This window comes from Crinia signifera, chromosome 2, assembly GCF_055691185.1.
Source record: "Crinia signifera chromosome 2, ASM5569118v1, whole genome shotgun sequence".
NCBI classification, from domain to species: Eukaryota; Metazoa; Chordata; class Amphibia; order Anura; family Myobatrachidae; genus Crinia; species Crinia signifera.
The window spans coordinates 163,372,786-163,386,992 of record NC_139218.1 but is presented as its reverse complement, the minus strand read 5'-3'; the positions used below and the strand labels follow the sequence as shown (position 1 = coordinate 163,386,992).

The 14,207-nt window shown below is 42.5% G+C and overlaps 1 protein-coding gene across 3 annotated transcripts in view; it reads right to left on the bottom strand.

The window, feature by feature from the left end:
• Positions 1-14,207, bottom strand: part of LOC146060192 (cadherin EGF LAG seven-pass G-type receptor 2-like) — a 264,989-nt gene that overhangs the window by 68,985 nt on the left and 181,797 nt on the right. For 2 of the 3 annotated variants that reach the window (XM_083173156.1, XM_083173155.1), the window contains exon 28: positions 6,346-6,425. In XM_083173156.1, the coding sequence (XP_083029282.1) occupies positions 6,346-6,425 (80 nt within the window). Of the gene's footprint in view, positions 1-6,345; positions 6,443-14,207 lie in introns of all 3 variants that reach the window. The other variant, XM_083173157.1, reaches the window with a different exon arrangement.

Genomic DNA, 14,207 nt, shown 5'->3' with positions numbered 1-14,207 from the left:
TCCTTGAGTGTAGTGTACAACACCATATACAACTTCTACACATTCTGCTACAAAATACTAGACACCATTATACTTGCCCCTTACACATGATGCCAAATGGAATGAGCCAAAATTCAAACAATGCCACATGGATTGTGTCAAAATTCACATAATGCCACAAGGATTGAGCCAAAATTTACATAATAACACACGGATTGAGCCAAAATTCACAAAATGCCACACGGATTGAGCCAAATTCATAAGATGCCATATGGATTGAGCCAAAATTCACATAATGCCACATGGATTGAGCCAAAATTCAAATAATGCCACACGTATTGAGCCAAAATTCACATAATGCCACACGGATTGAGCCAAAATTCACATAATGCCACATGGATTGAGCCAAAATTCAAATAATGCCACACGTATTGAGCCAAAATTCACATAATGCCACACGGATTGAGCCAAAATTCACATAATGCCACACGGATTGAGACAAAATTCACATAATGCCACACGGATTGAGACAAAATTCACATAATGCCACACGGATTGAGACAAAATTCACATAATGCCACACGGATTGAGACAAAATTCACATAATGCCACACAGATTAAGACAAAATTCACAATACGCTTCATAAACCGGGACATTGTCCACCAAAGTCGCGCATTAAACATTTACACCATAATGTCCATTGCACGTTAAGTTACACGGCATGATGTCCATTATGTATTATGCCAAACACCATAATGCCTATTAAAAATTATGCTACATACAGTAAGTGCTGCTTATCTACATGCTCATTGCCAAGGGTTCCATGCTCATTGCCAGAGGTTCCATGCTCGTTGCCATGTGGGATTACATGCTCATTGCCAATGGGGAATACATGCTCGTGGTAAATGGGGGACAGCCGCCGCCAGGCAGAAGTGATAGCCACTGACAGTGGCAGAGCCTGGCTGTATTCCGAGCACTGCAGGTCCCGGCTATTTGAAATAATACCCATTTCACACCAGAAAATGCATTCCCAGGTTGGCCCCTTTTACACCAGCCTAGTCCCTGCATTTTCTGGTGTGAGGGGGAGAGAAAACCACCCCTTCCCCCCTTTAACCAGTTATCTCATTTAACCGGCTATATCTTCGGAACCAACTGACCCATTTACATGAGACAAGTATCATATTGAAGAACTTTTGAGTGGGCTTTGAATGATTTTGGTCCAGTGAAACTGAAACGTTTGGTTCCAGAGTAATCTGCCCTCAAAGAACATGAACAGCCATGAAATTACATTTCAAAAATAAAAAAATCGATTTACATGCTATATCTCTGGAACCGACTGACCGATATAGACCATCCTGGTATCATATTGAAGGCCCAGCGATTTGGAATTAAATGACATCAACCACAAGCTCCTGTGATGGCAGGGGGGGAACTGGCAGCCGTCGGACCCGGGTGGGGGTCGGAATTGACGGGTCCCATATTATTATGGGGAAAAATGTTACAGCTTTGCCAGGCGATATCTCCGGTTCCCGGGGGGCTAGAGACATGGGGCTGGGCTCGTTGGAAAGCTCTGGTCCTCATCTACAAAATTAATGACAGGGGGGGCACGTGCCCGGGTGCCCCCCCCTGAATCCGCCACTGGTCACATAGTAGTACCAATTCACATTACAGCACACACCGTAATGCCCAGTACACATTACAGCACACACTGTAATGCCCAGTACACATTACAGCACACACCGTCGTTATGCCCAGTACATTCCAGCACACCGTTATGCCCAGTAAACACGGTTATGCCCAGTAAACATTACAGGACACACGTAATGCCCAGTAAACATTACAGCACACACGTAATGCCCAGTACACATTACAGCACACACGTAATGCCCAGTACACATTATAGAACACACGTAATGCCCAGTACACATTTTAGAACACACCGTTATGCCCAGTACACATTATAGAACACACCGTTATGCCCACTACACATTATAGAACACACCGTTATGCCCAGTACACATTATAGCACACACCGTTATGCCCAGTACACATTACAGCACACACTGTTATGCCTAGTACACATTACAGCACACACCGTTATGCCCAGTACACATTATAGCACACACCGTTATGCCCAGTACACATTATAGAACACACCGTTATGCCCAGTAAACATTATAGAACACACCGTTATGCCCAGTACACATTATAGAAAACACTGTTATGCCCAGTACACATTACATCACACATGTAATGCCCAGTACACATTATAGAACACACCGTTATGCCCAGTACACATTATAGAACACACCCTTATGCCCAGTACACATTATAGAACACACCGTTATGCCCAGTACACATTATAGAACACACCATTATGCCCAGTACACATTATAGAACACACCGTTATGCCCAGTACACATTATAGAACACACCGTTATGCCCAGTATGTATTATAGCACACACTGTAATGCCCAGTATTTATTATAGCAAATAAGTGCCCGCTCGCTCACCTCTTATGCTGAGAGTGGCTGTCAGTTGTTACAGCCATATCGCATCCCGTCCCCCGCTCACAGCAGCAGAATGAACTTACACAGCGGGGGGCGGCAGAATGATGCAGAACCACAGACACTGTGACCGCAGAACCACAATGAACCGCAGAACCACAATGTCGCAGAACCACAGACACTATGAACGTGAACCATTCTGCTGCTGCTCTCAAAACAAATGGCAGGGCGCGCGGCTTTAATGATTGGCAGGGCGTGCACTTGCAGTGATTGGCTGCCGGGCGGCCACTGTGCAATGATTGGGTCCTGACGGCTGCTGCACTGATTGGCTTACAGCAGCTCACAGGCATAGCTCAGCGTGTCCTCTGGGACCCCTTCAGTTTGAAAAACTGAGTCCCCGGTGAAGATTTTAGGGTAAAATATGCGCTATAGTGCGTATTTGCAAACCCTGACCCTCCAATGAGATGTCTGCTGCCAATGTGATGTCCAGCCCCTGCAGATGGCTGTGCCCGGGCTATGGGCAAAATGGTGGTCCATACCTGATGGTTGCACTGCAGACAGGAAATACATACAGTACATCCATCCATCAACCCCTACATACTGTACATTGCCTTCATACATACTCATTTATCCTGTACATTGCCTTCATACATACACACATACATAGCCTCTATACATACACACATTCATACACTGCCTCCCCCATAGATACACTGTTTCCCTCATACAAACACTGCCTCCATACATAGATACATACACACATACATATACATACATACATACACTGCCTCCCTCCTACATACACTGGATCCGATATGTAATGCCGGCGGTCGGAATCCCGGCGGTCGGAATCCCGACCGCCGAAATCCCGACATGGGGGGGACGTGGAGCGCCCCCCCTTGTGGGCTCGCTGCGCTCGCCACGCAGCGGGCCCGGTGCCTCTCTACGCTCGGCACGCTATTTTATTCTCCCTCTATGGATGTCGTGGACAACCACGGAGGGAGAAAGTTTCGGGATTTCGGTGGCCGGGATCCCGACCGCCGGCAAATTGACTGCATCCCCATACACTGCCTCCATATATAACTGCTGTTCACATGCAAGCGCTAGGGACCCCCAATATACAGAGAAGCCTTGACGTGGCTTGGGGGCATATCATACACATGCGCAGGTATATGTAACCAATATCTCTGAATTCTATTATCACGTAGTGTTCAAGATTGGTTACCAATACTATTCATTGAGCTAGGGGAACCAATGTCTTTTTTTACTTACTCAGTATTAACCCCTCCCTCATGCACCTGAGTAGTATTGCTGAACTAATTGAGCATCTACCACTATCTGTATGTATGTTGTTAGAGGCAGAAAGGAGCTTGCATTAGGAGGAGATGCAGGTCCTGATATGCCACATGCAGTAGTCTGGGGGTGTCTCCAAGGTAGGTAGCTCTTAGTTCAGATATATCAAGTAAGGAGACATTATCATGTGGCTCCTTGCTGGTTAATCGTAGACCCAATTTAGGGTAACGGTGGTGTGGGCTGCGGTGCCCCTGGACTGGTTGAGCTGGGTGGCTTTAGTGCGTCACGCCCTTACATTCTATTAACACTTTTCCCTCACTAACACTATCTATCTCCTATTTTAATTACATTTCACTGTCTCTCTTTATATATAGCTTCGGCTTCCTATCACTAATATTTATTAACACTATAGTATCTCACTGGTGTGCCGCACTGGGCTTTCTAGCTTATGATAGTTTTTGGGCTGCCGCACCCTGCCCCTAGATATAGCGCTAGGGACCCCCAATATACAGAGAAGCCTTGACGTGGCTTGGGGGCATATCATACACCTGCGCAGGTATATGTAACCAATATCTCTGAATTCTATTATCACGTAGTGTTCAAGATTGGTTACCAATACTATTCAGTGAGCTGGGGGAACCAATGTCTTGTTTTACTTATTCAGTATTAACTCCTCCCTCATGCACCTGAGTAGTATTGCTGAACTAATTGAGCATCTACCACTATATGAGTGCTTCACCTACTTACAGTACATGTGCTTGGCCTATTTCAGAAAAATTAGGTCGAGTTGTGCAAGCTCTTTACAAAAACCCCATGAATGGATTCACAAATTTAACCACTTGAGAGGTATGGCCGGAAAATTTCCGGGCTCAGCTGCGCTGCTGAAGCGGGCTGTTCCAGAAAACTTACGAGCATACCACTAAGATAAAGGTGTGCTACTTTGCAACAATGCAATTACGGTTATTGGGCTCCGGCGCCAGCCTCTGAACCTTTCTGGTGAGCTATCCACACCCCAAATCCTTACCTCTACCTAAAGAGGACAATCTGGATCCTACATTCCTGACCTGAACGGAGGTCCAGAATAAGCAAAAGGGGTCCCCACTCCCCTAAAGAACCTACCGCGGATCAGTTGATTACAACATAAACTTTGGAATATCAGGAGTGGGCTCACAGTTGGTCTCAGTACCATTTGACTCAGTACCATTTGAAAGAGGCATTATAAGAACGGACCTTCCCAAAACAAGAACATGCAAATACGGTATGGACTGGTTCCCCCTTTTTTCTATTTTTTGGTTCCCTCTGTTTCAGTACAGGAAATCCCTGTCCATTGCAATTTTACCTGTTCCATATTTGTGTCATAATATGCCATATTTTTTATATGTATTTTATTAAATGTCATTACTTTTTTAATACTCATCCAGCACCATGGTATTGGATTATTAATACAGTCTGTTATTTTAGTTTCAATTATTTACAAATAATTCTATGAAAAATTACACTACTTGTTTAGTGCCTAGCGCAGTGTACCTCTCTTTTTTCTCCAGTTACTAACGAGGGGCGGACTACCCCTTACCCACACTGCAGCTTGACAAGGCACCTCATATATCTTGCGCCCCTCCCCAAGTTAATAAGCCATTATCAACTCCTCCTCAATGTGGTGGGTTTTGCTGGGGCAGGACAAACCTGCCCTGGTAGGTTTGTCCTGCCCCAGCAAAACCCACCACTTAAGGGGTTAAAACATACAGATTTTAAAATAAGATTGCTGTGCTACATTCCAAAACAAATATATTTTGATATACAGTATGTTATATTTTCAAATGCTGTTACAGCTGTGCCATGAAAGGGTTAACAGCTGCAATAAGTGATATCAAGTTAATATCAAAAGGGGGTGTAAAAGCAGGAGTAAAAAGGGGCATGGAAAGGGCCATGGTACCTGTCAAATTAATTTTAATGAAAAGAGTGCGTTCTACCTACTCCTGCTGAAATGGAGGGAGGCTGTGACGGACACAGATTAGAGACAGGGATTACAAATCCTGAAATACTGGGCACAACAACTAGCGACCTGGCATATGACCGATTCGAAATACCAGTACAATATGAAGGACGGATGCACGGATGGTGGGCAGCATGGACAGTGTAATGTTTAGCATTACTGCCTCAGAGCGCTAAAATCATGGGTTTGTTTCCCACCATGGCCCTAACTGTGCAAAGTTTTATATTCCCCATGCTTGCATGGGTTTACTCTGGGTACTCTGGTTTCCTCAAACAATCTAAAAATATACTGGTATGTTAATTGCCAACAAATTAACCCTAAACCCTAGAATATCTGGTACATGTGGTAGGGAAATTAGATTGTAAGCTCTAATGGGGACAGGGACTGATGTGAATGTTCATATATTCTCTGTAAAGAGCAGTGGAATATGTGTGCGCTACTGTATATAAGAAACTGTTAATAAATAAATACAAGGACAAACTATGTTCAGACATTACTTATCTCAGGTTTGTGTTATAATATATACATATAAAAATATGTGTAAAGGATAAAAGAGAAAATCAGTTACTCACGTTATTCCTTTCTTGTGAAAGCCTTTCCTCTGTGCTGCACAAGACACTCGCCCAGATATAACACACAGAAACAGTCCACTCTAAGAGAAACAAATAACTAAGTTGGTTTAGTTACAAAACAAGGGCTGTCCCATTTATTACAATCTACAGACTTACTATAAAAGATAAGACACTTTAAAATGTTTTATATATTGTATAGCAAAGTTTTATTGATATATTCCAAATACTTACATGGATATGTAGTAAATTTTGCAGAAACACTTACAAATGTATCTGTATAAGCTATCAATGCTGCAAAGTTAATGTCATATAAGCTTACAAACATATCCATGTACATATTTTGAATAGATCAATAATGCAAACCAATACAATACCTGTATTCATTGGCTAAGCAATTTTTTGTGAGAGCAACTACTTTGCAATGACACAGATTTTGATGGTTCAGGTGTTATTCGTTACAGTGTGTGATTTAAATGTGCAATAAGATTTCATCATTTTGGTAAGAGGTCAGGTTATAAGGAAGCTTTTTCCATTTGGGTTGAACATTGCAGCAAAGTTCTTGACAATTTTTTTCTGCACTTAATTTCAGATGATAGAATTATTTATTTCTAGCACTTTTAGTTATAGTAAAATGGTGGGGTACTTTAAACTTTAGACAATTAGACTAATTGTAAAGTACAATTTTTGTTTTGGCTCGATTTGGAGCAATTCAATATATGCCTATTCTGATTGGCACACACTTATTCAATCTCAGCCATTTTCATCTGCCTTTCCCCCATTCAGATTAGATAATTTTAAATCGAAACTGTATTGTCAAAATGGCCACTAGATTGTCGAAACTGTGGTAGTTTTCAACACAAAAGCATGTGGATTTGCCAATCCACATGCTTTCTGATACCCCTTTCACATCGCACTTTTAAAATGGTATATTGCCGTTTTTTTTCCATTTTAAAACGTTTAAGGCTGCAATGTGAAAGTGCCAAAGTTGATTTACCAGTTAAAGTTAACCGGTATTTCAACACGGTTAAAAAGCAGAGTCCTACACGTTTTAAAGCCGTTTTTTTGGCAGTTTGAACAGCTCTATTTCAATGGCTTGAAACGTGTCCCTTGGGGGTTAAACGGGTTGAATGTTTGAATGGTATTAAATTATTTTTAAAACGGTTTTCACCTGCAATGTGAAAGGTCTCAAGGCTCAGACCCGTTTTAAAGTCCCATTTAAGAATACCGTGTCATTACCCATTTCTGCAATGTGAAAGCAGTATGAGACTGCTGATTTTCCAAACAATCGCAACAAAAAAATCAGCACTTAGATTCAAAAGGTCAAATGAAATGACATATTATCGACAAAAAGTGCAGATTTTTCTGACTGTCGGCACTGATTAAATACCCTTCTAAGTCTAGTGAATGCTGTAAAGTGTTAAAGCACCAACTTAACAATCATCTCTATGGTGGAAGTTCAAATCTCAGAAATATGTGAGTTCAGCAGCTGTGGGGTACACGACATAACACAATTTTCCATTTTGCATCCAATAGATCACAGGTTCTCAAACTAGGTCCTCAGGAATATTGGGTCTAATTCAGCATGGATCACTAATTAGCCCCATTGACTATGATGCAAAAAGGTAAGCCAGATATAGTGGTAGTAGTCTGGTGGTAACTTCATTTCTCCACTAACTAACTTTGAAACTCCTACTACATAAAGCTGACAAAGTTGCAAAACACCTCCTCTACCTACTTATTATTTATTTGTGACAGGATACATACCGTGTTTCCCCAATACTAAGAGCTACCCAAAAATAAGCCCTACCCTTGGTTCTGGAAACTATTCCAAAATAAGCCCTACCCCAAAAATAAGCCCTATTGAAATCCCCATTACCCGAGTCCATGAACAAAATTACCGGTACCCCAGCTCCACCCCTGCAATCCCCCTCATCGCCACCCTGCATGAGGGATGCTGCTGCAGTATGGTAGCAGCCCTGGTGCCGCTGAAGCCTACCACTCCTGGTCCCAGGGATGCATTGCGCATGGCGTGACCACGCTCCATCCACGCTGCTTCTGTACACAGGCAGGAGCGGAGTATATCAGCAGCGGGGGAAAGCCTGAAAAACTGGAAAGGGTACTTGTTTCCTAGCACGGCGCCCATCGCATCGCATACCATAATTCATACGATGGTATGCGATGTTACGCGATGGCAGCCAATAATATACAATTTTAAAAAACCCATTGAAAAAACCCATTAGGGTGCTTATACAATTTAAAATCACATCGCATGCTGGCATATGGCATGCGATGCTATGCCATACGACTGAATATCGTGGGTGCCGTGCTAGGAAACAAGTACCCTGGAAAGTGCTGAATGGGGAGGACCAGGACTGGTGGCTATAAAAGCAGGACTGGGGGCATGGTGGCTATAAAAGCAGGACTGGGGGCATGGTGGCTATAAAAGCAGGGCTAGGGGCATGGTGGCTATAAAAGCAGGAATGGGGGCATGGTGGCTATAAAAGCAGGGGGGGCATGGTGGCTATAAAAGCAGGAATGGGGGCATGGTGGCTATAAAAGCAGGAATGGGGGCATGGTCACCTGTTTATTGAAATTGTTGTCAATGTTAAAATAAGCCCTACCCTGAAAATAAGCCCTATGATATTTCTTGTTTTAACAAAAACTAATGGTGTGTACACACTTGTACAATCTGCATGCGATCCAGATGAGATTTTGACTATATAGTCAAAATCTCATCTGAATCTCATGCAGAAAGTTTTGGCTGCATAGACTATATAGTGCAGATCTGCACTATATAGTCTAAAATGTATGCAGATAGTCTAAATTGTATACATAGTCTAAATTGTATACATAGTCTAAATTGTACAAGTGTGTACACACCTTAAGACAGTGTCTTATTATCAGGGAAACACAGTACAGAAACAAACAAAAAAAACTATCCTTTTTCAGTTTTAGTAATTTCAAACAGATCATTCCAACAGTGGCTTGTTTTTAAAACAAGAAAATTCTAATAATTCCTCTTTGTGCAGTAGAGACATACTAAAGTTCTGATGGTAATAGGACCTGCTCTAAAATCCACCACTGTTATAAAATGAAAAATAAAAGTATGAAAGAAAGCAAAACTGACAAAGGAAATCATTCAACAGAATATATTATGTGGTTCATCCAGAGAATGCTAGTAGAAATGCTCTCGTGTCAAATAACCTGGTTTGGATTATGCAGCAATCCAACCCAGGGAATTACCAGGGTTGGACCTGGTTTTGAACCAGATTCAGGGGCAGGGTTATTTGACTTGGAATATAAAAATCTGCACTGATTGGTGCTGCTGGGGCGCTGGTGAGTAATGTCATCACTCAGAACCACGCAGACAGCGCACATGGTAGGGAGGACATCCTTCTGTGCATATGGGCTGCATCTCTCTCCTCCAGAATTTCCCCTGCTGCACCACAGATGGCTCCAGCAGACACCTTCTACTCTGCCTACAGAACTACAGGCTGCCCCAGCGCACACTGCTTTTCAGCCTGCAGCAGCACTTCATCTATAAGTGCCACAGACTGTAGCACAACACCAGCATGGCTGCCAGCAATTGGTCTGACGCTGAAGTCAAGGAGCTGCTGCTAATTCAGGTAGAGGAGGAAATCAAGCGCCAGGTGACTGTTACCGTAAAAGACGCGGTTGTTACCAGAATATCTCCCAGAAGCTGGCATCTAGGGGAATACACCGCTCTCATCAGCAAGTGCTTAACAAATTAAAAGCACTGAAGAGGTAGTACACCAAGGTCTCCGACCAGAACAGGAAAAAGTGGTGCCGCACATGTTGAGTGGGTCCATTATGATCTATGCTGCAGTGTATTTGGCAACACAGCTCTGAATAATCCTGTGGCACTGTCATCCTCATTGGCCAGCCAGATGGAGAGTAAGCCAGGAGCCACCTGACACGCAGTCCTCCATGGCAATTTTGCCATGCTGCCCAACTTCTCTGCTCCTGATTTAGGAGGATGATGGTGGTGAAGAGTGCAATGAACTTGATAGGTCTCTCTTGTCCGACACCGCACAGTCAACGGTGGTGGGGAAACTGAGGCAACAACCCGAAGACAAACACCACAAATGCGGTCAAATGGTAAATAGTAAAATCTAAATAGGAACAAACATTTTTCCCAGTAATCCAAACGGTATATGTTGCAGAGTGTCACTACTGTGCAGGTGGGATAGGGCCCACAAGCCCATGTATGCAAACACCTCTGCTATTTTTATCTATGCTTTTTATTAATTATGTTCTTTAGTTTGTCTCATTTTACAATGTGCCACAAGGAAGAAAAAAGAAACCTGTCCCAAACAAGCAGCAAGAGCTTTCTCTTCTAGTAATAGAATAGCTACGGGAAATCAGAATCAGCTTTATTGCCCAGGTATACTTGCGTATACTAGGAATTTGTTTTCGGTTTGCTGTGCAGCAGCCAGGTGGGTAACAAGTAAACAGCATACAGTATAAACAATAAACAATAGAAACAGGTGGGGGAACATGTACAGTCACACAAAAAGTTATTCCGTGGGGACACTGTGTTAGATTATGTGCAAAGGGTTATGGCATGACTAGACAGTGAGGTCTACATGAGTTCACGTTTCAACAGGTGAACCGCTTAAGGGAAGAAACTTTTTAGGCTTCTGGTGGACCTGGTGGGAAGCCATGGCCAGGATGTAGTTGGTCCTTGACTATCTTTGTTGCCTGCTTTTTTGCTCTGGACAGGTACAGGTCCTGGACAGAGGGAAGGTCTGTCCCGATTATCTTCTCCGCAGTTCTGACTACCTTTTGGAGTCTGCATTTGTCTCTCTCACTGGCGGAGCTGTACCAGACCAGTATTGAAGAGCACAGTACAGACTCCACAATTGCGGAGTAGATGAGGAGCAGAAGCTTCTGTGGGATGTTGAACTTCCTCAGTTGCCTAAGGAAGAATAGCTTCTGCTGTGCTTTTCCAACAATAGTATCAGTATTGGGCCCCCATTTAAGGTCCGAGGAGATTGTGGTTCCTAGGAACTTGAAGGAGTCCACTAGTGACACCAGCAATTGTTAGAGGAGGTACACCAACAGCCTTCTTCCTAAAGTCCACTACTATCTCAACGGTTTTGAGTGGGTTGAGCTCTACATGGTTGCTGCTGCACCACCGGGCCAATCGGTCCACTTGTTTGTAGGCCGAATCATCCCTGTCCTTGATAAGGGCAATGTCTATAGTGTCATCTGCGAATTTGATTATCTTTACTGATTGCACCTCTGAGGTGCAGTCGTTAGTGTACAGGGAGAAGAATAGGGGTGAGAGTACACAGCCCTCGGGGGCTCCTGTGCTGATGGACCGCACTTGGGAGGTGAATTTTCCCGCTTTCACAACTTGTTTTCTATCAGTCAGACAATCCAAGAACATGTAGCTTCAGGGACTTCTAGGAGGAGTAGTTTGGGGTGGAGGATGTTGGGGATGATTGTGTTGAAAGCCGAGCTGAAGTCAACAAACAGGACCCTTGCATAAGTACCAGGCATATCCAGGTGCTGCAGAATGTAGTGCAGGCCCAGGTTGACTGCGTCCTTAACGCATCGATAGGCAAACTTGAGGGGGTCTAGCTGGTGGCCAGTCACAACTTTCAGGTGGTTCAGTACTAGGCACTCAAATGTTTTCATGATCCCAGACGTCAGAGCTATCGGCCGGTAGTCGTTCAAATTTGTAATAGTGGGTTTCTTGGAGACTAGAACAATAGTGGAGCTTTTGAGGCAGGAGGGAACCTTGCGTAGCTCCAGTGATTTGTTGAAGATCCTGGTGAATATGGGGGCAAGTTGACCCGCGCATACTCTCAGGGTAGACAATGACACCCCGTCAGGACCTTGTGCTTTCCTTGGTTTGGCCCTCTTGAACATCTCCTCCAACTCAAAAAGTAAAAAATCAGGTGCGATGGTAACCTAAATGCTCTACTATTTAGTGAGCACAATGGGGGAAATTTACTAAGAATACGAATACAAAAAATCGTATTTGTATTCTTAATACGAATGAATACGACTGGTATAGTCATATTTTCATTCGTATTCTGGAGGATAATTTACTAATCAGTCGTATTTGACTGATTCGTATTATCTGATGGCGTATCATCCCATATATGCACAAGTGGGGTGACCCTGTAAATTACCTTGGATCGGTTGGAAATCTTGGGAGCACCCCTTCCTCTCTTTCAAATTTCACTGAGAAGGAGAACGGCTTGTTACTATATATACATAATTGTATATTTTTTCCTTTTTGTTTCTCTATATACCTGAATTGGTTGGAATGAGAGAGAAAAGGTTTGGAGACCTGTGAAAGACCACCTACATACATAAGGACTTTTAAGCGCATGTGAGACTTTTCCTTTTTGTTGCTCTGTAGTTTTTGGGGTCCGGTGACCTCTTTTGAAGTTTTATATGCAGCTCTAAAGTTTGCAGTGCCTGGAGTGGAATTTCCTTTTGAAGATTTCTGATACGAATTCGTATTCTTTTCAGATACGAATTCGTATTTTTTTATGATACGAATTCGTATTTTCTCTGATACAAATTCGTATTTTTTTCTGATACAAATTCGTATTTTTTCTGATACAAATTCGTATTTTAAATACAAATTTCTATTTTTAAATACAAATTCGGTATGGTTTTAGCCTGCATGGATCAGTCAGATCCGTGCAGGCTGCAGTGTAAAAAAAAATAAAAAATTTTTTTTTTTAAATAATGGTGTGGGGTCCCCCCACGCCATTTTTAAAACCAGCCCCAGGGCCGGGCATGGTTCCCAAAATATGGGGAACCCCGTATTTTTGGAACCAGGTCCAGCTCAATGAGCCTGTGGCTGGTTATGCTCAGCAGGGGGGACCCCACGCCATTTTCTTTGTAACCTTTTTTTACACAAAATCCCACGTCCTCAAATTTGCACATTTTCAGGACTAAAAATCGCACAATTTCATGACTAAAAACACACCATATCACACTCTTTTGCCACAAATTCACATCTCATTAAATCATTAGCGGAAAAAAATGCAATTTAAAAAAGTGTGAAGTGGTGGGATTTCAGAAAATGCTATTTTTTTTCACATTCCATTAAATCTCGGCCTTGCAAACCTTGTGCCATGTTTGAAGCTGAGAAGTGTTTATGTGTGCTTAGTGGCCTTATAAGTCACACATTTGTGATTTTGATCAGCTGGGGGTTATTTTCAGATTTTTTTCCTCATGTGCAAAATTCTAAGATGTGAAATACACTTCCAAATCAAGGTGTATTTTTTGGGATTTTTTTTTTATGATTCGTATGCGTTTACGATTCGTATTTTTTACAAACACGAATTGTTAGTAAATGACTAAAGTACGTTGTTTTCATGTTAAAAATAGTCGTATCGTATCGATGTCGTATTAATTCGTATTCAAAAATACGAATACACCATGTATACACCATAAATACGAATACACATCACCGTATTTTAAGGATAGTAAATCCTGAAAATACGAATATGCATAAAAAAATCGTATTTTGCTGTACGAATACGAATTTTTTATACGATTTTACCTTAGTAAATTTCCCCCGATATAGTGTGTTAAAGGGTGCTCCCAAGTGCAATTGGATTGCAAGGTGCTCCCTGGGGTGCACTGACAGGCGCTACCACGGGTGCTATGCCAAGAGCTGCCACTTGTTGATGGGGTAGTCAGCCCCACGAAAACCAAAGTAAAAGAGAAAAAGAAGTGGAGCTGGTTTTGATGAAATAATCATGCAAATATTTAATATCAATTAAAACAACGTAACATGAATAAATAAAAGAAACAATCAGATAAAATGGTGAATGGATTACTGGACCGGAGGCTGAATGGAGTGGGAA